The sequence below is a fragment of the Grammomys surdaster genome, unplaced genomic scaffold (assembly GCF_004785775.1).
Source record: "Grammomys surdaster isolate TR1022 unplaced genomic scaffold, NIH_TR_1.0 125688, whole genome shotgun sequence".
In the NCBI taxonomy this organism is placed as follows: domain Eukaryota; kingdom Metazoa; phylum Chordata; class Mammalia; order Rodentia; family Muridae; genus Grammomys; species Grammomys surdaster.
Genome location: NW_021620524.1, coordinates 1,585,938 through 1,610,480, shown reverse-complemented (window position 1 = coordinate 1,610,480; position 24,543 = coordinate 1,585,938). Strand labels below are relative to the sequence as shown.

General features: G+C 56.5%; 1 protein-coding gene across 2 annotated transcripts in view; it reads left to right on the top strand.

Moving 5' to 3' along the window:
* Positions 1-22,865, top strand: part of Bahcc1 (BAH domain and coiled-coil containing 1) — a 54,511-nt gene extending 31,646 nt beyond the window's left edge. The window contains exons 4-27 of one of the 2 annotated variants that reach the window (XM_028787898.1): positions 1,477-3,222; positions 3,433-3,541; positions 3,844-4,034; positions 4,162-4,320; positions 4,604-4,869; positions 5,038-5,368; positions 6,156-6,971; positions 9,891-10,090; positions 10,209-10,345; positions 10,882-11,010; positions 12,995-13,109; positions 13,994-14,138; positions 14,944-15,126; positions 15,207-15,508; positions 15,638-15,745; positions 15,827-15,974; positions 16,077-16,191; positions 16,290-16,365; positions 16,494-16,602; positions 17,208-17,324; positions 17,481-17,657; positions 17,812-18,977; positions 19,938-20,174; positions 20,286-22,865. In XM_028787898.1, coding sequence (XP_028643731.1) covers positions 1,477-3,222; positions 3,433-3,541; positions 3,844-4,034; positions 4,162-4,320; positions 4,604-4,869; positions 5,038-5,368; positions 6,156-6,971; positions 9,891-10,090; positions 10,209-10,345; positions 10,882-11,010; positions 12,995-13,109; positions 13,994-14,138; positions 14,944-15,126; positions 15,207-15,508; positions 15,638-15,745; positions 15,827-15,974; positions 16,077-16,191; positions 16,290-16,365; positions 16,494-16,602; positions 17,208-17,324; positions 17,481-17,657; positions 17,812-18,977; positions 19,938-20,174; positions 20,286-20,492 — 7,289 coding nt within the window. In that variant the 3' untranslated portion in view covers positions 20,493-22,865. Of the gene's footprint in view, positions 1-1,476; positions 3,223-3,432; positions 3,542-3,843; positions 4,035-4,161; positions 4,321-4,603; positions 4,870-5,037; positions 5,369-6,155; positions 6,972-9,887; positions 10,091-10,208; positions 10,346-10,881; positions 11,011-12,994; positions 13,110-13,993; positions 14,139-14,943; positions 15,127-15,206; positions 15,509-15,637; positions 15,746-15,826; positions 15,975-16,076; positions 16,192-16,289; positions 16,366-16,493; positions 16,603-17,207; positions 17,325-17,480; positions 17,658-17,811; positions 18,978-19,937; positions 20,175-20,285 lie in introns of both variants that reach the window. The other variant, XM_028787897.1, reaches the window with a different exon arrangement.
* Positions 22,866-24,543: the final 1,678 nt, after the last annotated feature.

Here is a 24,543-nt window from a genome sequence, read left to right as displayed (position 1 = left end):
TGCCTGCAGCTGTTTTGACAGCATCTGTCAAGGGTGGGCAGGTGTCTAGTCTGAGCCCTAGAAACCAGACTAGTGAACCAGGGCCCAGGACTCCCTCTGGGCGGCGGGGCTGACTGGTGTCTTGGCGGCTGCTGGCCAGGCTCTCAGCTTTCACAATACCATGGTGGAGCTTCGTCCAAGAACATTATTTGGTTTGGGAAATTAAGCTAATTGGGTTTCTCCTGGGCTACCCCTTTCCTGCTCCCCTTCCCCCTTGTTTCTAATTAGAAGAAACTGACAAGGAATTTACATGACTGAGGACAGTTTTACAAGTTGCAAATGTTTTCTTTTGTTTCCCTGCCTACTGCCCTTCCTTAGCTAGGGCCTCACCCTGCTGCCCACCCACCCGACTAGGGGGAGGCAGGGCTGCCCCCCAGAGTCTGTCAGAGGTTTGATGTGGCTCCAGCTTGGCTGGCAAAGGGTGAATGTCCCTAGAGCTTACTGATGGCAGCCTGGAGCTGACCCTACCTGAGTACGAAGGATTTGCCCCAAGATCCAGGACCCCACACAGCTGGACAGCATATCCTCAGGAACTACCTCCCCAAGCTGGATGTCCTACAGCTGCCAGGGTTGGGGTGCAAATAGGTACAGTTGTTTCTCAGCAGAGAGCATTGTCTTTCCCGTCCCCCAATCATATTAGCCTCAGAGCTCCTCAGAGCGTCCCAGAGATGAATCTTCCACACCACCCATCTTAAGACACCTGGGCTCACTCTTACCCTGGCAGTCAGAGCATTTGGTGTGGGAGACGGGCAAGAGCTACAGGCACCGCCCACTCTGCCGCTATGCCCCTGGCTAACGGCAGCCCTTATTCAGGGCTACACACGGCTAGAACTTTGTAGAGCCATCTATACCTACCTCCATTCTGAAAATCTCAGAGATACTGAGCTGGATAGGGAAACACCAGGCCAAGGCTCTGCAACTCCAGGATCCTAGGGCTAAAACAGAGGAGAGAAGGGGATGGCCAGCGTCTAGAAAGGAAAACTTCAGTTTGGAAAGGTTCTGGCTGTGGGTAGTGGTGATGCCAGGATCCCACAGTTCGTGCGCTCAGTGCCCCTTAACTGAACACTTGAAGATGACTGATTTATGTTGTATTTATGTGTCTATGATTTTAAAAATTCTTTTTAGATTTTTAAAATTTCATGTTCTATGCATGCGTGCTTTGCCTGCATGTATGCACATGCGCCAGGTGTGTTCCTGGTGCCCACAAAGGTCAGAAGAAGGTGTTAGCTCTCCTGAAGCTGGCGTTGTGGATGGTTTGTGAGTCACCGTGTGGGTGCGGGGAGCCAAACCTGGATCAGTGCTCTTAACCACTAAGCCACCTCTCCAGCCCCCTCTTTTATTTGAAAAAAAAAAAAAAAATCCCGGGTTGGGGGACACTATTTGAGACTCATCGCTGCCCCTACACTTCCTGTTGACCTTGGCATTTCTGGTTCACAGATAACTTCTACCTGCGCAACCTGCCCCCACAGCCTACGATCCTACCTTCCAACCACAACTTCCCCGGAGTGCCCCGAGCCACCCCTGGCCATCCCATCGGATCCTGCAGCCGGGACCGCATTGAGGCTGCCTCACTGCAGAAGGGTTCTAAGGAGTTTGACCGCTTCCTTATGGGCAAAGAGCTGGGTAAGGAGAAAGCTGGCAAGGTAGCAGAGGGCAGGGACCGGCCAGCAGTGGAGGAAGACGTCGGTAAAGATCGACAGAAGCTGGTGCCACCCATGCCCGCCGAGGGGCCCTGCAAGGAGACAGGTCCTGCACCCCGGGGAGCCTGTGAGGGACGCCCCAAACACCTCACCTCCTGTCTGCTCAACACCAAGGGACTCAATGGAGACATGGGCAAGGCCTCGCTGGCCAGTTGTGCAGGGGGCATGCTGGGCAGGCCTGGAACGGGCGTGGCAGCACCGGGGCGCTGTGCCAAGGAGGTGGCAGGCTCTGTGGAGCCTGGGCCAGCCTTCAGCGAGTGCCTGGAGCGGCGGCAGATGCTGCATCACGCTGTGTCCTACACGGTACCCTCTGGCCTTCCTACTGGGCCACCCCCGCCCCTCAGCACAGGCCCAGCAGGCTCTTTCCCCTGCCTGCAGCTCCATGCAGGTCCAGATGGGCTCTGCCCCCTGCAGGACAAAGTCTCCCGGGACCTAAAGGCCAGCGGGCCCACCTTTGTGCCTTCTGTGGGACACCTGGCTGACAAGAGCCGCTCTTTCCAAGTAGCAGAGGCCTGTGCTGTGGCAAGTGATAGCAAGGACAGGCACCTGGATGGGGCCATGGTCCCCGACCATGGTGCACCCTATGGAGTCTCCTATGCCCACCTAAAGGCCGAGGGCAAGGGCGAACGGCGACCCGGGAGCTTTGAGGCAGCCCTCCACCCCCGGCTGAAAGGCCTGGAGTATCTTAGTTCAGGCCCTGAGGCCCCCTTCCCTGGACTTCCCAAAGGCAGTCTGGACAAAAGTGGCTACTTTGAGTTGCCCACTTCACAGGACTGTGCCCGGTCCAATCACCAAGACCCACTGGGTGGGAAGGCCACCCAGGCCTGCTGCACTTTAGACAAAGTGGCCAACAAAGAGGCCCCTGCTGGCCCTCCAGGGGGCCAGAAGGTAGCCAGGATCCGGCATCAGCAGCACTTGGTGGCTCCTGAAGTAGAATCAGGAGGCAGCGGGGCTGAGACGAAACGCAAGTCCGTGGAGCTGGCTTCTCTGGGCTTTAGTGGGCACCATATGGCTCCGTGGGGTGTTCAGACAGGCCACGACACCTCCATGGCCATCATCGAGGAACGAAAGGGCAGTGCTTACCTTGATCCTTTCGGAAGTGGTCTACAGCAGGCAGCCCTCCTGTCCCAGGAGCTGCCTACTCCACCAGATGAGGTCTCAGCCATGAAGAACCTGCTTAAGTACAGCAACCAAGCCCTGGTTGTGGGCCAGAAGGCTCCATTTGTGGGCCTGGGTGGCCTGAAAGCCAGCTGTGTCCAGCAGGAAGCCAAGTTTCCAGCCACTAAGGGTCCAGGCCCAGTGGAGAGACCCGACTGCGCCCGCAGCAGGGAGCATGAGGCCCCACATGGAGACGGGGAGGTGCGGCAGCCACCCGTGGGCATCGCGGTGGCCTTAGCCCGGCAGAAGGACACAGTCAGCCGGCCCGATACAGCCTACAACACCAACAGTGGGCGGCAGGGCAGGGCAGCGCCCACCTTCAAAGGTATGACGTTCCTGGTTGGGGAAGCAAGGTAGATGGTATCCATAGCGATTCTTCCTGTGAACCCTGTGGACTTCCTACCTCTGTCCCACCAAAGCCCCCAGGGCCAGAGGAGCCTGCCTTAGTCCCTCAACCTTGACCCCAGGCTTGCTTTAGTTAGTGGTTCTCTGGCTGTACCACAGCCTGGTTTCTCTGCCATCTTTGCTCGGTCAGCTGCTGGAGGACCTCGTGCCACTCACACGCTGGACCTGGAGACTGAGGAGGAGAGGTCACGGGCATGCGAGGAGCGCCTGGGGCTGCCTGGCCGTGAACTTCTGTTACAGTAAGAGCTGAGTGGAGGCCCCTGGTGGCTCTGCCCTATCAGAGCCCTCGTGGGAGGAAGGGAAGTGTCACAATCGTGACATCGGGCACTGGACTGTCATGTGCCCAGCATTCCAACGTTCCCAAAGGGTCCTGTTCACTTACCCTGTGAACAGCAGTGACACTGATGGAAACTGAGGCTCAGAGCCTGGGGTCTCCCGGGAGCCTTCCACCTCCAATTCCCCTTGCAGGTTGTCAGTCTTGTTGAGGGGCTGGGGTTGGTCGGGCCAAGGGAGGGGGCCAAGCTGGCTGTTAATCTTACAGAGACAACAAAGACCTCATGGAGTTTGCCCGGATCCACCCTTCAAGCAGCTGCCCTGGAGACCTGCCTCCCCACCTCATGATGCAAGGGGGCCAGCTGGGCGGCGACCCAGCCCCCCACCCTCATCCCGCCCACCCCCACTGGCTGCCCCGCACCCGAAGTCCCTCCTTGTGGATGGGGGGACATTCCTATGGTCAGTGCTCCCAAGAGCAGACTGGGAGGCTGGATTGGGGTTGGAGGGTATCCTGTCCTGGCTGAGCCACCAGGAAGTCGGAAAGCCACGGAGGCTCTCTGGCCTGAATTACTCTTCTGTTCTTCAGGCCTCGGACACCCTGCCCTGCACCAGAATCTACCCCCTGGCTTCCCAGCTTCTGTGCCCGGCTCCATGCCTTCAGTGTTCCCCCTGCCCCAAGATGCAGCCACGCAGTTGGTCATCTTGCCCTCAGAACCCACTCCCCACACCACCCCTCACACACTCGGTAAGGACCCTCCTCTCCAGTCTGCTATCTTCACATGGGGCATTAGCAGTGGATTTGAGGAGGGCAGCAGCAGTCTTGGTATGGGAGCTGGGGGGGGGGGGGGGGAGGCAGGAATATGGCTGACCCGGACCCAGGAGAGAACTGTAGCTTATCTCCCCAGGGACGGGTAGGGATGGGTTCAGAAGGGCTGCAGGGGAATGGAGCTGGTGGATAAGAGGGAAACTGGCCCAGCTGGGCCCTTTATCTCTGACTGGAACTGATAGTCCTCTGGCCCTGCTTGTAGCTGAAGTGATGGACCAGGCCTCACTGTGGCCCCCCATGTATGGGGCCCGGGGCCCTGCCTCACACATACAGCACCCTGGCCAGCTTCCTGTGTACTCCCGGTCCCAGCTGCTTCGGCAGCAAGAGCTGTATGCACTGCAGCAGCAGCAGCAGCAGCAACAACAACAGCAGCAGCAACAGCAGCAGCAGCAGCAACAGCAGCAGCAACAGCAGCAGCAGCAGCGGGCCACGCAGGCCCTGGAACTACAGCGAGTCGCTCAGTTCCAGGTACCATGTCCCCAGCAGCCACCCCAACCTGATTTCCAAGACAATTCTACCCCTCCGGGTCCCATGCAGATGGCCCCAGGACACCCCCGCACGTGTCTCACCAAGCAGTGGGCCACAGGGGTACCAAGGGTGTGGCCGTCTGAGCGTCTTCCCCCACGCCCACGACAGCGCAAGCCTGAAGATCGCCATGTGGAACTAGAGGATGCTGCCCAGGAGAAGGCCCCAAAGTCCACCCACAAGCCAGTTGCCTTAACCCCCATGGCCAAGGGCACCCCCTCATCTGCCACCGCAGGCCTGGTCAAGCTCTCTCCCTGCTGCCAGTCACCCACTCTGAAGACCCCCGCGAGCTGCCCCACACCGCCACCTCGGCCCAGCGCCCCCTGCACTTTATCCATCTGCCCTATTGGCAGCCCAGGGCCTGGCTCCAAGGTGCCTAGTACCAAGGACAAGAGTGAGGAGGGCCAGCGGGCTGGAACCGACCTTACCACGCTGGACCCAGGTGAGGGAGTGAGTCTCTTTGGCCTGGCAAGTCCTACCCCCACTGGTTGGGCAGGGCTGTGCATGTAGGCATGAAGCTCCTCTCCTTTTCCCTCTTGGTAGTCCTTACGATCCACGAGGTAGTGTGATGACCCTGCCATAGGCCCATCTTTACCCTGCGTAGATGGGGCAAAATAAGAACCAGACTCACACCTCCGTGACCCAACCGGCAGTGTGAGCGGTGGCATGCTTGAACTGCCACAGATGGTGGCATCAGACTCAGGACCTGTCCCCAGCCAGTGAGCCCATTTTTAACAGAGCTGAGAGACAGGACAAAGTCACCAGCTGGGGGCCAGAGAAATAGTCTGCCCTGCCCAAGGGGAGGAGATGTGGATGTACTGGGGTCTTGTGTTTGCTGCCCTATGGTTTTCTCTGAATCAGGCTGTAGAAACCCATTGGGTGGACATAAAACCTGTCCCGAGTCCCCTAAGGAGACGGAGCCAGCAGAGGTTTTGTGTTTGACCTTAATACCTCTGACATGGTTGTCCTCGTTCAGGGAAAAACCTCAGTTCAAGCACCGTGGTTTAAAAATCCCTCTTTTCCAGACAACCACTCCAGAGGTGCCCCCAAGGAGCTCTGCGGGTTCCTGGTTGGGGCTGGTACTGGTTCTGAAGCCTGTCTTCTTGTTGACCCTTCATCCCCATGTCTCCTGTCCCTTAGTCCAGGAAGCCTCCCTCCTCCATCCTGTAGTGGGGCCACACCTCCTCTACCCTTGGTAGCTGGCTCCTCACATGTGCCTTCTCTTACAGAACTGCCTCCAGGATTGACCCCCACAGCTGGCATGGACTTCTCCCTCCCTTCAGACGTGCACTCCTCTGACCTTCCAGACCCCAAAACTATGCAAACCACTACCCCAGGGACTCGGCCGGAGCCCACAAGGACGTTCCTACCTGGGGAGCCACCCCCCTGCAGCCCCAGGAACTTAGAAGAGCCTGGGCTGCTCTCAAGGACCAGGGATGCCACCAAGGACCTTGCCATCCTACCCCCTCCTATTGAGGGGGGACTCCCACCAGGGAAGGCAGAAGACCCCAACCCACTCGAGGGGTTACAAGCACTGAAATTTGGAGACCTCCTCGAGGGAGGGGGAACTGAGGCTACTGGCCAGACTAATTCTACTCAGGGAGGGATGCAAAATGAGAGGACTGTGGATCAGGGGGTACCACAGCCCCCTTTGGGGGCTACCCCTCAAGCACTGGAACAGGTAACAGGGAGCCCAGCTGCCCTGGACAAGGATGAAGGTCCACCAAAGGTCCCCGATGTGGCCCAGCTACAGGAGGAGGAAACCCAGCTGGAGGAGAGTGTTGGGGACTCGGAAGTGGACTGGGGGACTCCCAACCACAGCCACCCACCCAAAGCCCTGCCAGGCTTGGATGTCTTGGTGGCTGCTACCGTGGACATAGGGGACCTGCCTGACATCAGCCTGCCAGACCCTCAGACCCCAGCAGCCTCTGTGCCTCTCAGCACAGCTTCTCTGCCCCATAGCTCAGGGATTCATGGGATTGCCCTGCTCAGTGAGCTGGCTGACCTGGAGATCCAGCGGCAGAAGAGTGAGATGACCATCCAAGGTGAGCCCCAGTCTCAGCATCCTTCCCTGGCACCCTGAGAGCTGGACCCTCAGGGTCAGACAGATGGTAGCCTTTGGCCTGGAGCAACTGTCCCTAAAGAAAGGAAATCCCAAGGGAAGCCCCAGGGCTTCCCTTCATAGAAATCAGATGCAGGCGTACCACTTGCCATAGGATACACTCTCACCTAGAGGAGCCACCTGATCCTGGTCAGGACCTTTGGGGCCAGGATCACTCCTCTGTGGCAGGTTCAAGCCATAGAGGCGCTGGGGCAGCCTTCTGTACTGTCTTCACTTTGAGGAGGACATGTTGAGGCCTAAGGCAGAGGTTTAGATGAGGGCCTGGTAGCAGGAAAGGGGCCAGGAGTCTCCAGTCTACTGCTTTGTCTGAGCAGAGGCACCAGACTAGGATCCCTGAGCCCCCAGACATCAGAAGGCTTCTTACACACCCCACCATGCCGTGGTTGTGGCTGCGGCTGCGGCTGCAGGTCTTCCTGCTTCAGGCTGACTTTTGGAACAAGAGTTCCTAAGTTCGCCCAGCCAACCACCTAAAGGCCCTAAGATAGTCTAATAGAATGAGGCCCGAAGTTACAGTCTCTACTCATCAGGAAGACCCCACACAGCTCCCCAGCTGCCCCTGCACTCGAAACCCCGCTCCTCACTGCCCACAGAAACGGCACCTCCCCTTGTGGCTACAGAGGAAGCCCCTCACTGAGGAGTACCCCAGCCAGCCATTGTGCAGCGGAGTGTTCATAGAAAGAACTAGCCGAGTCTTCGGGCTCAGCCTGTTTTCCTGATGCATAAAGCTCCCAAGACCCTTGTCCTCAGCTGGGGGCTGCAGTGTAGCCTAGCCTCAGACCTACCTGGACAAGAGTCATGAGGAAAGTGGATGGGCAGTTCCAGGAAGTACAGACTAGAGGAACCGCCTGCTGGGCTTTGTAGAGAGGACGAGATCCAGGAACCCTGGTTGATCTCTGCTGAGGCCTCACTTGAGTAATGTGGAAGTCCCAGGATCAAGGCCAAGTGTCCAGGGCCGCCCATAAGAAGGTCATGCAATAGCGGGAGGGGGGCTCATGGGTCACCAGTCAGATGCTGGGCACTAGGTGTGCACATGCCACACTGCCTGGGAATGTTGACAAGACCAGAGCCCATTCGTTGAGTGACTGCCTTTAGAGTGTGTGTGTTGTAGCTGACAAACCACGCCTTGCCCACCATACCCAGCCACGCAGTGGCTGATCCTAGGCCACTGCCGGAACAGTAGGCTTACCAGGCATAGCTGCTGTGGCTGGAATCAACCAGATCAGCTTCCACCAAACCGTCTTAGAAGAGACAAATGGGAACCGTAGGTCCGGAGTCAGCTGCCGGCACCAGAATAAAAGGGAGACCCTTGGGCAGCCCAGCAGAGCTATCGGTGCCAAGTGCGGGCCTCGAGACAGCAAAGGAAGGGCTCACATCTGACCTAGGTTTACAGCAAGCCTTCCCTGGTGATAAAAAGTCTGCCTTCTAAGGAGAAAACCAGACTTCTGCCCTCTCTTTGCTTGGGGCCCAAATCTGTCTCTGAAGCTGGAAGGTCTCCCAGGTAGAGATCTTGGCGAGAAAAAAAAAAATTATGCCCAACAGTTTGAGCATTTGCCAGCTTCCCCTCCAGGTAGCTCCTGGTATCACAGGAGCGACCTTTGAGGGAGACTGTTGCTTAGTTTTCTGGCTTTGCCCCGTATTGGGCACCCCTTTTACGTCATGTGCTTGACACAGGTAAACACCTTTACTCTGGGGTACCTAGTGCTGGGCTTCACCGCTTTTTCCTCCTGTTGATACTCAGGCTAGGTAGGTCCTCCGGGGCACCTGTCAGCTGTCGTCGGCCACCTGTGTTCCGTAGTGTAGATGGTTCACAGCCCCTCTTGCCTGCCCCTCAGTAGTGCATAAGCACTGTGAAGCTGTGGAGGCCTCCTTTTCCCTGCACACCCCAGAGGACATTGATATCCTGGCCTTGTTGCCCCTCCTGGATTCAGAGTCTTTCCAGCTACAGTGATTCACTGCTGTCACTACTCTGATGACCGAATTGCTTGGGTTTGGGTTTGATGGCGCCCTTGTCATGTCTCTGTGTATTTTCCATATGCCCCCATCACTTCTGCAGCACATCCTTCCTTGCTCCCAGAGTCCTCTTGCAGTTCTCAGCCCCAGTTGTCTCTGAGGAGCCCGATTTCCTTCCAGTGGAGAATGGTGTCAGTTCGTGTCCAGAGCGATAGGGTGACCGTTACCACGGGGTCGGTGGGTGGAGTGCTGCTGTCCCAGGGTTTCTAAGGGGATACCATGACTTCCGCTCAGACCCCGCTGGGCTCCACTGATCCCTCTTAGATGTCCTTGTGGGATCAACTCAGTTGTCCGAAGTCTTTCATGGTGTTTCTGCTCCTGAGTCCATGCTGAGTCCTCAGTCCCTCTGCTGGCCTGAGCTTTGGCCCAGTGTTGAGCCAACCCCCGCTGTCCCATCCACGTTTGCCTTCTGTGGTTCTCTGTCTCTGCTGCCTAGATATTACACATGCCGGTGGGAGGGTGGATGGATGTGTCCTCGGTAGCTGCTTCTGACTCTGCATTGATCTTCAGAGCATAGCTCGGCGCATGGGCCTAGGGTTTGGGAAGCATTGGTCTGCCTCATTTTGTACTTGGTTCATGGCCTGAGTATCCTCTGTCTGCTCAATCTCCAGTGTCCAAAAGAGTGGGCACCCACTTGCAGGCATCTGTAAACAGTGGCAGGCCTGCAGGGCACACTTGCCCTGCGCTGTGGCCTAGGGTGGATCTCCCCAGCTGTATCCTGGCCGGCGGGCCATTCCTTATGACTTGACTCCTCTCTTGGTTCTCACAGCCTGAGGCTGTGGGTCTGTGCCGGGAGGGGGCCTCAAGTGACCTGTCCCTCTCCCTCCAGCAGAGGATGAGGATGTGCTGGCCTTCAACCTGCAACACCTGGCCACACTGGCCACAGCCTGGTCCCTAGTGGAGGCTGCTAGCCTGGACAGCTCAGTCACCTCACTGCAGGCCCCAGCCGCTGACCCAGACAGAGGCCCCAGGCTCACCCCTAGAATGCAGATCCTGCAGCGCAAGGACACCTGGGCCCCTAAAACCAAGCCTGTAAGTGAGAACACTGCCCAGCCGCTTACAGACGAGAAGACCTCTGCATGCCTGGGCTGCGTCCCGCCACACCACGCTGAGGCTTACGGTACTCAGGTTCCCGAACTCTTGCACACAGGTCTGTCCCCTGAAGGCTGCCATCGATCGGCTGGACACGCAGGAAGTGGAGATGCGCGTGCAGCTGGCAGAGCTGCAGAGGCGCTACAAGGAGAAACAGCGGGAGCTGGCTCGCCTGCAGCGCAGGCATGACCATGAGTATGACGCTCGGACAGGGGTAGCACCCTTGTTCCCTACCAGCTCAGCATATGGGGGCACTGTAGGGCATGCATACCTTGTAAGCAGGGGCTGTGCCAGAGCAGCCTGGAGACTGGGGTCTGAATGGTACTCCTGAGTCGTAGGCAGCCAAGCAGAGGGGCAAAGCCTGTGTGGGCGGCACAAAGTGCTGTAGGGCAAAGGGCAATGGTGGCTGAAGCAGCTATGGGTGTGACCGAGGAGGACTAGGAGCCCACGGGGTGGCTGGGACCTGCTGCTCAGTTGCATGAGGGACAATGTGGGCTTCCCCACCAATGTGGACAAGGCAGTTAGGTCCCTGGGTAAAGCAAGAAACGGTGCCACCCACTTAGAGCTCCAGATCTTGGGCAGCAGGAACCTAGTTGAGCCTGACTTCCACCTGACGGCCATTACCCTCAGAGCACTACTGACCGCAGCATTCCTCTGCAGGGTGATGCTCTCTCCCATGGGCTGGGGGTGGAGTGTTTTGAGGTGTAACATACTTTCTGTGGCCCCCCCAGGAGAGAGGAGAGCTCACGGAGCCCGGCGCGGCGGGGGCCTGGTCGGCCACGAAAGCGCAAGTACTCAAGTTCGCTGCCCTCTCTGCGTCCCGGGGGCCAGCTTGCTCGAAGTGACGGCAAGAAAGCTAAGTGAGTCTGGAGAGGGATCTGTGGGACAGGCCTGGACACCACGGAGGATCATGGGTCCTCTCTGGCTTTAGGAACCGCTGGCTCCCTGCACACAATGTCTGAAGGCCATGTGTCCCCTACCAAAACCTGAGGCCATGACAAATGTCCAGCAGATAGAGGGCCCTTCCCTGTTGGGGACTGACACAACCCAGTACAGACATCCTCTCTCCATGCCTGGCCATCAGTATCAGCGCCCCCTCCTGGGAAGCCACAGCCTAGGCTTGGCTGCACCGACTCTGGGAACCTGGCCGTGGCTAAGGTTGTGGCATCACCCCACCAGAGCCACTGGCCAGCCCTGGCCCCTTGCATGCGGGGCGGCGTTGCGTAAAAGGCTCTTTATCTGCACTGTATAAAGTCGTTGGTCACGCTGCGCTGCTGCTCACGGCTGCCGCGCGATGTTATTATCCATTACCCGCCCGGCGCAGTCGTTGGCGCACTCCCGGGCCGGGTATAATTGTCCTTCTCGGCTACAAATTGCCTCTCCCGGCAGGCCCATTTGCATAAATCCTCCGAGCTCCTCCAAACACGATTGGCGAGCACGCGTGTGCACAGCATCAATCCTGATGATTTGGTAATAATAGTTAAATCGGCAGTAAACGGTTCCTTCAATTAAGACAGAGGCAAAAAATTAATCTCAGGGCTTTATGTCACAAAACATTAGCAAACGCAGAGAAGGTTATGGGGTGGGGGAGTTTGTGTGGGCTACAGGCAACGGAGAGGGTTCACCATATGGCTCGGGGCCTCACCAAGATGGCCTGTTGCCCCTACCCAGGTGTCACCCGGCAGGGAGCATGAGGGTCCCTTTGAGAACCCATCTGAAACCTTCGGGGTGCTGAGCAGGATAGGGCCATTGGAAGTTGGGGTCCAGTGGAGGGCATTGGACAGCCTGCTAAATGGTAGTGGTGGACACCCCAAACCTCCCTAGCTCTGGCAATACTGCCCGTGCTGGACTCTATCCTAGATCCCAGCAAGTAAGCTTAACCCTGTAGCCAAGTCACCTCCGACCCAGAGAACCCAGAAGCCTTAGGGTAGGGAAGGATCCTCGGCCACAGCCCTCTCTTTCCAAAGAGTGGGTCTCCTGACCTCCTCCCCAGCTCCAGCTCCTGTCCAGGCTCTCAGGCTATGTTCCAGAACCCAGTGAGGGCAGTAGGCCTTGGGCCCGAGGGCTGGGCCTCCTCTGTGCAGGAAGTGGGAGGCCAGGAAAGGTGGCAGGAAGCTGGGGTCAAGGAGGCCCCCAGAGCTGCAGGGACTTCCTGCCTGGCCTTCCCTGCCTTCAGAGGTCCAGCCTCCTTGTTGGACAGGAAGGTGGAGAGCGGTGTCTGGCCATATGAGGTCAGGGCCAGGCCCTTGGTCCCTGTCTGCCATTCATTTTCACGAGCAGCCAGTTTCCTTCTGTCTCTGTGAGAGCTAAAGGGTTGATGGGTGGAAGGCTAAACCCCAGCCCAGCTAGCGGTGGGCAAACAGGCAGTGATGGTTTCCTCACGGGGAGGGAATACTAGGAAGGAAATGAAATCACACATTGAACACACTGGGGTGCCAGGGAGACATGTCTGCCCACATGGCACGATAGTGGAGGGTGTTGGGGGGGATCAGGCAGGATCCCTCTTGTTGATTTCTCACTATTGACCCCTGACCCAACTACCAGCCTAGATGAGATAGCTCACCCTGGAACATGGGGATGTTGAAGGTGGTGGGTCAGGATTCCAGGGCTCCAGGGACCACCGGGAGCTGGTGGTCAGCAGGCAGACGGGACACCCCCAGGGACCACTGGGAGCTGGTGGTCAGCAGGCAGACAGGACACCCCAAAGGGCCTGCTCTTAGCAGGCGAGACAGGAGGCCATTTCCTGCACATACGTGGTCTGCCCCTCAGGACACACCATAGTGACTGTGTGCGGGATCCCGATGCCCAGGCCCTGCTGCTGTACCAACCACCGCCTTCCCCTAGGGTTGTTCGTGCCAGTTTAAGTCTGCTGTGTGCTGAGCTCCGAGGTGACGAGCCCCCAAGGAAGAGAAGCAAACTGGAAAAGAGTCCTTACACTGGCCTGCAGACGGTCTCGTCGGTGAGTCTCCAGGCCTCACCCTCACCCTCACCCTCACCCTCACCATACATGAGATGCTGGAATGGGTACCTGGTGTTAGCCCGGGTGAACCAGCTACGGTTTGGTGAGCTTCACATACCTTGGTTAAAGGAAATGACGCCACAGATTTGCAGGTGTAGTAACTAGGGACTGTGCCTCCGGCACACTGGACACAGATTTCCCAGTGTGGCTAGTTCTCCGATGCTTGCATGGGCATGTGCACACACACACACACACACACTCAAACACACACACAGTAGTGTACTGAAGATGGAGATCCAGAATGCCTGGCTCTGAACACCAGGTCTACAGTGCCCCATGGAATCCTGGATCTTGACAGTGTTCTCTCTCTCCAAGGTCCCAGACCTATTGTTACCTCGTCTGTCCCCTTCCATGTCAGAAGGCTGGTTTTATTTTTGCTTGCTTTATTTTGGCATGTGTGTGGTGGTGGTGGTTGTTTCAGTCTCCGTGTTCCCTGACAATCTAGAACTTGCTCTGTAGATGAGGCTGTCCTTGAACCTGCAGCCCTCCTCCCATATCTCTATGCACTGTAGGCACAGGTGGGTTATTCTGCCTCAGGACTCTTCTTTGAAATCTTTCCTTTTCACAAAAGCAAACTGTATACCCATGCTATACTCCTGGGCCCCACCTGTTCTACCATATGAAGTTAAATGTGGGTGGGTGGGGGCGCTAAGGTAGGCGTGGTGTTTGCTCCAGCAGCCAAAGCCAGATGTCCTCAGAGTCCTTTTCAAGACAAGTTCCCAGAGGTGCTGTTTTCTGGGCCCCACCATGATAGACGAAACCCACAGGCCCAGGGCTGAGGCAGGAGTCAACTTGTGGGTGACAGTTTCGCCTCTCATTCACAGGAGAAGGTGCAATGCAAGAAGACCTGTGGCCAGGCCGAGTTGTCATCCTCAGTGGCCCATAAGGTGGCCCAGTTGAAGCCAAAGGTCAAGGGCAAGGGGCTGCCTGCCGGCCTCAGTGCCTTCCAGCGCAAAGAGGCTGCCCCAGGTGGGCGCATCCGGAAGAAGCTCTCTAGAGCCAAGAGTGTCAAAGTGTCAGGGGCGGCACGGCATCCGCACCCTGATGGGGATGGTGGCAGGGAGATGGCGAAATTCCAAGCCCAGCCAACAGTATCTGTGGCACATGAGGCAGGCAAGTTGGTGGTGTGAGTGACTGGAACTTAGGCCTTGGTCACCTGAGGGTTGAAGGACGGGTGTGCAGGGGTCATAACCTCCAGATGAAGTCTGTAAAATCGACAGACCCAGGGACAACTTTCTGTGAAAGGTCAGGAAAGAGCCTTTGTCCCCAGGCCAGAGCTCAGTCACTTGCTTCTCAGGGCAGAAAGAAGCCCTAGACACACCCTGCAAATCATGTTAAAAATAGCCCCTCCCCACCTCTGCCCTGCAGCATCCGGCAGGTTGGTGGGGTATCTCTTCCTTCCCCAGCAGACAAGTCAAGAGAGAGCCTGGAAAAATAGATGCTTCCTCCCTCCCTCCCAGCCCCTCCTCCAGGGTCTGAGGCTGAGAGAGGGCAAGAGGAAGTAACTGCTTCAGGGCAGGAAGCTTGGGGCCAGCTGGGCCAGAGGATACAGAAAGAGGGAGGGACTCCCCAGGGAAAAGCCCAGTTCTTCAAGGTGGGACTGCAAGAGAGAACACCGTGGTCCCCACTTCCTGCCAAACTCTTGGGGTACGGCTTAGTGCCCACCCCTGAGCAGCCCAGAAGATGACAGTGTCTTCATTGGCCACACTCCCTATGTCTACCCCAAATAGTCAGGTCCAACACCAGTCACCGAGTCTTCTCTGCTGTCCCCCAGGTAGCGGCTATGACAGTGAGGACTGCCAGGCACTCCTGGCGACAGAGGCAGCACCCAGGGAGCCTGGACTGTTGTTGCACCCAGGATCTGGTATGGCAGTGTTGGGACCCTCACCTTCCTCTGTGGTCAAGATGGAAGCCAACCAGAAGGCCAAGAAGAAAAAGGAGAGGCAGGGCTTGCTAGGTAACTGAGAATCCAGAGCAGAGTGGGAACAGGGGCCTTTATAACCAGTGTCCCAGTGACCGCTTCCCTCCCTTCCACAGGGGCCTGCCGCCTGTCCAGCCCAGAAGGCGAGGTTAAGATCAAGAGGCGAACAGTAAAGACCAAGGTGGGCCCCAAGCTGGAGCGGGCACCAGGGCGGCGGCCCCCGGGTGCACCAGGCAAGAAGAAAGCCAAGGGCAAGGCGAAAACTGGCCTTCATACAGAGCCTGGGACGGCCACCAGCAGGGATGCCCTTTTCAGCCCCACCCGGACCTTTGCCTGCCGAGAGGAGGGCAGCAAACTTGCCAGTGAACGCCTCAAGAGAGCCACGCGCAAGAGTGCCATGCTGCAGCCAGTCCTGAGGGTAGGTTAGTGGTCGAGTAAACCTCGCGGTCAGTGGGCATCCCAAAGAGGATGACACAGCTTCCTCCTATGCTAACCAGGAAAGCCATCCGATCCTCATTGCTTCTCTCTGTCCCTCCTTTCTGACCAGCGGAAGAATGGGGCCTTGTCCATCGCCCTGTCAGCCCGCAATGCCAAGGCCATCCTGGGAAAGAGCAGAAAACTGACGAAGGTGAAAAGAGAGGCTGTCAACAAACAGGTAGCAGCCCTCCCAGGCCGGGGGCCTAGTGGGGGCCCAGCCCCTCCCAGCCTCCTCCCCTGACCCCTGTGGTCCACCCAGGGCCAAGGCCGAGCCGTGAGCCGCCTGCTGGAGAGCTTCGCTGTGGAGGATGACTTCGAGTTTGACGATGACAGCAGCTTCTCAGATGAGGAGGAGGAAGAGGAGGAAGCCAGCGTCCAGCTCAGTGCAGAGCAGAGTGCCGCCCTGGGTAAGGAAGAGACAGATGGCAGCTGCCCGGGGAGGGAATGGTGGGTTGGTGGGTGGGTGGGTAGGTGGGTCCAGGGCCCAGTGCTGATGTCTTCCCCTACAGCACGGTCCTGCACCATCCACAAGGAGGACCTGCAGGACGGACTGCCAGTGCTGATTCCAAAGGAGGATAGTCTGCTGTATGCAGGCAGTGTCAGGACTCTGCAGCCCCCCGATATGTGAGGCCCAGCCTGAGTGGGAGGGGTGCATGCTAGTTATGACACACTGGGCAGTGAGACTCCTGAGGGAACCTCACACACCCGTTCCATGCCCTCAGCTACAGCATCATCATTGAGGGAGAGAGAGGCAACCGGCAGCGTATCTACTCACTGGAACAGCTGCTGCAGGAGGCGGTAAGCATGCCTGCGTGAACAGGCCTGGTGGCTCTCCCCACCACCAGGAGGACCTTGGCCTTCCTCTACCCTGAACCCTGTGGCCAGACCCAACTGTTCACAGGCTACCGCTCTGCGGCTCCCCACAGGTTCTTGATGTCCGGCCACAGTCCAGTCGGTACCTTCCACCTGGTACCCGGGTCTGTGCCTACTGGAGTCAGAAGTCCCGGTGCCTGTATCCAGGCAACGTGGTTCGAGGTAAGCAAGCTCAAAGCCAGGACTAGGGCCAAGGCCCCTCTGTGACCTTCAGAGCTCTTACCACAGCCCAGCTATCCTGGAGATTGGACAGAGACAGACTTGGGTCAGCTCTGAGTGACACCAGTAAGATCAATTCACCAGCAGCCATGAGGAAGTCAGAGGGTGAAGTAGGAGGGGGCCCATGTTCAGCTAATCAGAGCAGGCCCAGCAAGAAAAGGACCCAGAATCACATGCCTGGGTCGTGTGAAGTGTCCATCCCGGTATACCTGGACAGAACAGCATGTAGGGCCCTCGGGGTGGGAAGACTGACTAAAGGTCTACAGATGAATAGGCAGACAGGCAAGTCTATTGGACACTTGTGGGAGGAAACGTGGAGGGATGTCTTTGCCCCCGTGTACATGTGTAGGGAGCCAGAGCGTGTGTCTGCTTGTGTGTGGGACCAGTGGATAGAATACCAGGAAGCCAAGGAGAGCAGTGTTGGTTCATCAGGCTGCCGTGTAGTGAGGTTGCAGAAGCACCCTGCTCAGTACCCCTGTGGTCCTCCTGCCCTCCCTGCCTTCTGGTGAGCTGGGCTGACCATGTATGCGGGACACGCCCCATTGCAGGTGCTTCTAGCGATGAAGAAGACCTGGACTCTGTGGTGGTAGAATTTGATGACGGAGACACAGGCCACATAGCTGTCTCCAACATCAGGCTGCTGCCTCCGGACTTCAAGATTCAGTGTGAGCACCCCAGGAATATCTAACCTAAGGGTGGGGCTCCCCCTGCCTGTAACAGCTCCCAGAAGCCTCCCCAAAGTGGAGATTTCCCAGTGTGACGCAAAGGGTGGTAGCCACCTACCGACAGGCCGGTAATGAGCCCCTCTGTCCACTCCACAGGTACAGAGCCCTCGCCAGCCCTGTTGGTATCCAGCAGCTGCCGGAGGACCAAAAAAGCAGCCAATGAGGGCCACCCACCCAGCGAAGCCCCCACTCCCAGCCTGTCCCCTAAAGTGCAGGATGGCCCTGAAACTTCTAAGACCCCTGGGAAGAAATCTGGCAGCAAAGACAAAGCTGGTATTTGCAGAACTGTTGAGAACTGGGAAGGGAGGGCCCCCGGGGGTGTGGTCACTGGGAGGCGCATGGGGCCTGCTGGGGTCAGGGAGGGATGAGTGGAGACAGCTGGATGGGCCCAGCAGGTACAGCTGACCCTACCTGGCTTCCCCCCCAGGCAAAGTCGACCTCCTAACCTCAGGTGCCAAGTCCCCCACGGGGGCCTCAGACCACTTCCTAGGCCGCAGAGGTAGCCCCCTGCTGAGCTGGTCAGCAGTGGCTCAGACCAAGCGGAAAGCGGTGGCTGCGGCGGCAGCAGCAGGTGGCAAAGGGCCAGGGGTCCTGCAGAACCTCTTCCAGCTCAACGGAAGCACCAAGAAGCTGCGGGCCCGGGACACCCTGTTTCCCATGCATAGCATGGCTGCCCCTGTGTTTGGTAACAGCTTCCGAGCTGACTCCTTCAGCAGCCTGGCCAGTTCCTACACACCCTTCCTTGGAGGGGCTGGGGCAGGCCTTCCCGGAGGGGCCCACAAGCTGCTTCGGGCCAAGAAGGCTGAGCGGGCTGAAGTAGAAAAGGCTGGGAGGCGGCGGGCAGGCAGCGAGTTTCTGGTTAAGCTGGACCATGAGGGTGTGACGTCTCCCAAGAACAAAAACTGCAAGGCCCTGCTCATGAGCGACAAGGACTTTGGACCCAAGCTGGGGCGACCTCTGGCCAGCCCCAGTTATGCACACCCGGCCCTCATCGGCAAGGACAAGAAGGGGCGGGCACCCGTGCATCCGCTACCCATGGGACTGGCTCTGCGCAAGTACCCGCTGCCCTGTGATAGTGACTGTCCCAGCTCCTACTCCGATGAGGATGAGGATGGGCCGGGGCTAGCCGCCGGTGTTCCCTCCCGATTCCTCACCCGCCTATCCATGTCGTCGTCGTCCTCTGGCTCGTCCACGTCCTCTTCCTCAGGCTCCGTGTCCACTTCCAGCCTCTGTTCCTCAGACAATGAGGACTCCTCTTACAGCTCCGATGACGAGGACCCCACCCTGCTGCTGCAGACCTGTCTCACCCGCCCTGTACCCGCCCTCCTGGCCCCACCAGAAGCCCTACGCTCTAAGGGTAGCAGCCCCCACGCCCACGCCCAGCGCTGCTTCCTGTCCAGAGCTGGAGTGGCAGGTGCAGGTGCTGGCCCCAGTGGTAGCAAATCCAAGTTCAAGCGCAAGGAGGCCCTGAGCTTCTCCAAAGCCAAAGAGCTTTCTCGGAGGCAACGGCTACCCTCCGTAGAAAACCGGCCAAAGATCTCAGCCTTCCTGCCTGCTCGCCAGCTCTGGAAGTGGTCAGGAAACCCCACACAGGTAGGTAGCCTGTCTCCCAAACCCACATTGGGCAGCTCACAACTGTCCATGACTCTAGCCACAGGAGGATCTGCACATACACGTAGTTTTCGTTGTTTTAGGTTTGTTGTTGGTTTGGGTTTTTAAGTTCTTTTCCCCCCTGTAGTTTCTCTATGTAGCTTTGGCTGCCCTCAATAGACCAGGCTGGCCTTGAAATCAGAGCCATCTTCCTCTGTCTCCTGAATGCTGTTTTTGTTTGTTTGTTTGTTTGTTTTGTTGTTAAATATTTAATTTTTATTTTCTTAAACCATTTGGAAACCCCCAATCAACAACAGAAACCCACCAGTAACCTAATGAGAGAAATGGCCAGCACTGTGATTGGCACACGAGTGACCTGCACACTGGGAGTGTGTGTTCTGCTTGCTTTCTGTGCTGCTCTGCCTCTTGGCTATGGCCAGAGGACCCTTTCCTGCTAACCAATCTTCAGGGGACCCATGCTTGTTTGTGGGCTTGCTGTTCGTTTGTGTTGGCTTTTTGGTGTTTGGTTGTGACAGGGTCTCACTGTGTAGCCCTGGCTAGCCCGAAACTTGGTCTATACACCAGGCTGGCCGGGAACTCACAGAGATCCACCTATCTACCTTCTGAATGCTGGAATTAAAGGTGTGGCTGTCTGTGGGGTTTTTATAACCCTGTAAACCAAACTGCAGTGAGCATCTCATGTGTCGCTGCCTTTGGATTCTGATAAAGTTTTCTATCATGACCAGTGTGCAGAGAGAATCCGAGTGTAGCCCACCTCATAGGGGATCTGTGGTGGGGTTGACACTTCTCCATCCATCCTGTGCCCATTTTCTGCACGCCCAAACACATGCAGAGACGCACCACTTGTCCCCTCTGCATGCTCTCAGTTTCCCTGGCCACCACCTTTTCTCAAGCTTCCTGGGTCCCTTCTCACCCTGCGGTATCTGCTGGTCTGCCCTGCAGAGGCGAGGCATGAAGGGGAAAGCCAGGAAACTATTCTACAAGGCCATCGTCCGAGGCAAGGAAACACTACACATCGGCGACTGTGCAGTCTTCCTTTCGGCCGGACGGCCCAACCTGCCCTATATCGGCCGCATTGAGAGCTTGTGGGAGTCATGGGGCAGCAACATGGTGGTGAAGGTCAAATGGTTCTACCACCCCGAGGAGACCAAGCTGGGGAAGCGGCAGAGTGACGGGAAGGTGAGGTGTGGGTGGGTGTGGTGGGGGCCCACCCCCTGCACTGGGTCTTTGTCCGGATGTGGGGTGCTTCGGATGAGGCCGGCCCCAACACTGTATTCCCTCACCCGGCAGAATGCACTGTACCAGTCCTGTCACGAGGATGAGAATGATGTACAGACCATCTCCCACAAATGCCAGGTGGTGGGCCGGGAGCAGTATGAACAGTTAATGCGGGGCCGAAAGTACCAGGACCAGCAGGACCTCTACTACTTGGCAGGCACCTATGACCCTACTACTGGGCGCCTGGTGACAGCCGACGGCGTGCCCATCCTGTGCTGAGCCGCCTCTGCCTCTGCCCACCCTCGCCCATGGCTGCAGCCCAGAGGTCAGCCAGCCAGGAGCTGGTCTGAGCAAATATGCAACCCCACCCCCACCCGAAGGCGGGATCAGGCTTCTCCTCGAAGTTCTCTGGAGAGAGCTCCTAGGATGGACCCCCCCAGTCCCATCCTAGCTGCTTCAGGGGGAGAGCCAGGCCAGGCCCATGGGGACTGGCCGCTCTGCCACTGCACCGCAGTTCTGGAGAGATTAGAATCCAAGCCATATTTCCCTAGTACCTCCGACTGTCTCCCACCAGGGAAAGCAGAAATCAGGTGTGTTGTCTATTTATTTCTCTATGTAAATATTGTATTTCTGTGGGCAAGTTTTATGGGGGGAAAGTGGAAAAGGATTTTCCCCACCTTTGCGACAAGGGTGGATGCGTGACCAGGGTGTGTGTGTGTGTGTGTGTGTGTGTGTGTGTGTGTGTAGGAGTTTTGTCCTGGGGTTTTCTTTGGAAATGCACTGTTCTCAGCCTAGTTGAATTCCAACAGGGGCATCTGTGACTGCAGAGGCTGCTGGATTGGGGGCGAGGTCAAAGGCCGTGGGATGGTCACATGAGACCCAGTCATACCCTCCAATCTCTTGGAGGCCAACTGTGTGAAGGAAATGGCCCTCCGGTTTATTTCCTTTCAATACATCCCGTCCATGAAAGTATTGGGGTGGGGGTAGTGATGGCGGTCCCCTGGAAGGACCGGGGTTCCAATCACAAGATGAAAACCAGGATCAGCCCGCAGGCCAGTCCTGGCCTGCTCATTCTCCAGCCCGGGAGTATGGCAGTAGCAGCCACGTATCTCTTACCTCTGTTTAAAACAAAACAAATGAACAAATATTTTGAAATATCAATAAGAAAAATGGATGTTTAGACTTTCTTTCCTGAATATTCCAAGTTATTTCTGGTTTCCGTTTCCGTGGCCAGTTTGATGCAGGGAGAGAAGCCTGGCCTCATTCAAGCAGGGTGGAGCCGGCCCCAGCCCCTCTGTCCCCACCAGCTCTCAGTCCCTTCTTTATTCTCTAGGGAAATGGCTTCCTCCTCCCAGAGTGCAGGGCTTCCACATGGTGCAGCTGGTCCAGGTCCCTGTCTGGGCCAGAATTTGGGGCCCATCTGGGGCTGGTCCACAGTTCTGCATGAGTACCTTCTCACCACTAAGATGCACCCCCCCCCTTTCCCACCAGACACTTTCCCCAGGGCCCCACCACCTCTGGATAACCTCAAGTGTGGATGGTGATGAGTCTGAGCCAGAGGTTCTGGAGTCAGAACAGTAGAAAGGCAGGTGCTGTTGACCCAAAGGGGGGGTCCCATCTGGTTCCTCTCGTGTCAACCCAGACCCTGATCCTGAGGCCCCTCAGCCCACCCCACTTCCAGTTTCTGGACCTTTTTTATAGCCACTCAGCAGGGCAGATAGCATGGCAGGCTCATGCACAGAGTAGACAAGGGTCCCTTCCGGCCTCTTGTACACACATCCTGACCCCAAGTCCCAGGAAAGCCCAGCAGTCCTCACTTCTCCCATGATGGAAAGAGCAGGCTAGACTCATGGACCAAAAGCCTCTGTCCTCAAAAATGCCTCGTGGCACACATGCTCCCTGGTGTCCCACTAGGCCAAGGCTTCCCAGGAAGCAGGAAGTATTGATGGGCACCTAACCCTAACAGGGAACCCTCAGCCTTTCTTCCTCTGCTCAGGCCCACCAGGAGTCTGTCCCAATCCCAGGGACTCTATTTTTCTCACTAGTTGCTCAAAGGGTCACTCTTGGTGGCCCACAGGATAACCAAGTGTGCCCGTTCCTGGCTGTCGCACCACCCTGAGGGTTTCTGTTCTCCACATGAGTGCAATATTTCATTCCTGGTGGTTGTACGAAGAGACGACCACCAAGGTCCTGCTCACAGCCAGGGAATCAGAAAGACGGTGACTTAAGAATGGAGAGCTAAGGCTGGTACTAGGAAGGCTGCCCAGAACCCCAGTACCCAGGAGCCCCGGAGCTAGTAGAAAAGGCTGTTTGTCCTGTGTGCCGCCGTCTCCGCGTTTCTTCTGTCCTCTGCTGAGCTGTCCTCTTTATCTTTAGTTCCCCCCCCGCCCCTTTCCTTTCTCTCTGTGTGTACACGCAAATGGCGTGACCCCTCTTCCCCCACTGTGGCTAACGTGGTAAAAAGCACGGTTCTTGTAAATGTGTAAACTAGGAAGCTGGTTGGATTTTTTTTCCAATGTAAACATTAAATACAAAACGAAACAAAAAACACAAAAGGTTTTATGAACAGCAGACTCTATGTAAAGGCATTTTACTATTAAATTTTTTATTGATAACTTGCTTAAGAATAAATATATGACTATTGTACAGGTGCTCAGTAGTCCAGATTATGACTCTACCTCCCTCCTGTATGCGTGTCACATGATCATTGTGAGCCGTGGAGAGACTGCCTTTCTTGATCCTAGGGTTGGACTTGTTAGTCAGGTGTGAATGTTAGTCACTTGTCCAGCCTGAACCAGTTCACATAACCGTGGTGGAGTCCACAAAACAGAGTGCAAAGGGGAGAAGAGCCCCAGACACTCTGGTTCCATACCGTGAACACAGCCTTGGCGAGGCCTGATGGATTTGTTCAACAAAACATTTTCCTGCCAGACATCTATGCCAAAAATAATAAGAAACAGTCCTGATAGACACGGTGGCGCACGCCTGTGACCTTGGCACTCTGGACACAGAGGCCCCCTTGAGTTTGAGGCGGCTTCGTAGCAAGTTCTAGTTGGGAGGCAGAGAATTTACTGCAAGCCAATTGACCAAGGCTCGAGGGAGGAAGACAGGGCCATGTGTGGCCTCATCAGGAGGCTGCAGACCCAAAGAAGGCCCAGCACTTACCAGGCAAGACAGCTATGAGTGTCTACTGATACCCTGAGATGGAACCCCGCAGGGCAAATACAACAGGAAGGTTGGCTCTGGGAGCAGGGGTGGGGGTCCTCACTTTCTACCTCCATGTGTAAGAATCGTGATGCATGTACATATACCCCAGGCCTGCCCGGCTGGTATGTCTTTCCAGTGTTCCCTTCCTGCCTTCGCTGAACTGCTTTGGTAAGAGATGCTCCTCTCACAGAAGCAGGATAAACTCTTAAGTATCTATGTGGTCCAGCAGGTATCTGCTACATAAACTGCCACCAAATTCTTCCTCCGCCCCATCCCAAGTCCCACCAGAAGCTGATAGGTAAGGGCCATAAGGCCAGGTGTGTAGGGTGCTGGCAAAATGGTCAGCTATGGGGGCTGTACACTCAGTCCTGGCGTTATCTGAGATTATGACCTTTGGGAAATGTGTCCTGCAATTCCTAGCTTCCCAGTGGCCACTGCCTCATGCCTACTTGAGGCCTGAGATAGTTGGAGTCTGGAGTACCCTGCACAGGGATTCTAGCTCAGGGTCCCTCTGTACACTTGACACATCCAGCTTCGGGGACTTGAGTTCTTTGCTGGAACAGAGCTGGGCACAGAGAGGCTGGTCTCTGCATGGCTCCTGGAGGCCCTGAGACAGAAGTGTTGTGTGTCTTCTGCCACTCAAGCCTATTTTGCTGGGACTGTAACTTGGTAGTAGACTGCATACCTAGGATATGCAAGGTTCCCAGTTTAATCCCAGTAACACACATCACACATACACACATACATAAGCCACACACTCATATATGCATCTCTCTCACACACACACATACATATTCATACATACGCCACACACTCATATACACACACATACATACACCACACAGAGAGAGAGACAGACAGACAGACAGACAGAGAACACAAAAGATTGCTATTGGGGCTGGAGAGATAGCTCGGTGGTTAAGAGCACTGGCTGCTCTTCCAGAGGTCCTGAGTTCAATTCCCAGCAACCACATGGTGGCTCACAACCATCTGTAATGGAATCCGATGCCCTCTTCTGGTGTGTCTGAAGACAGCAACAGTATACTCACATACATGAAATAAATAAATCTTAAAAAAAAAAAAAAAGATTGCTATTGCTCGAGGGTCATACAAGGAGGCTCTG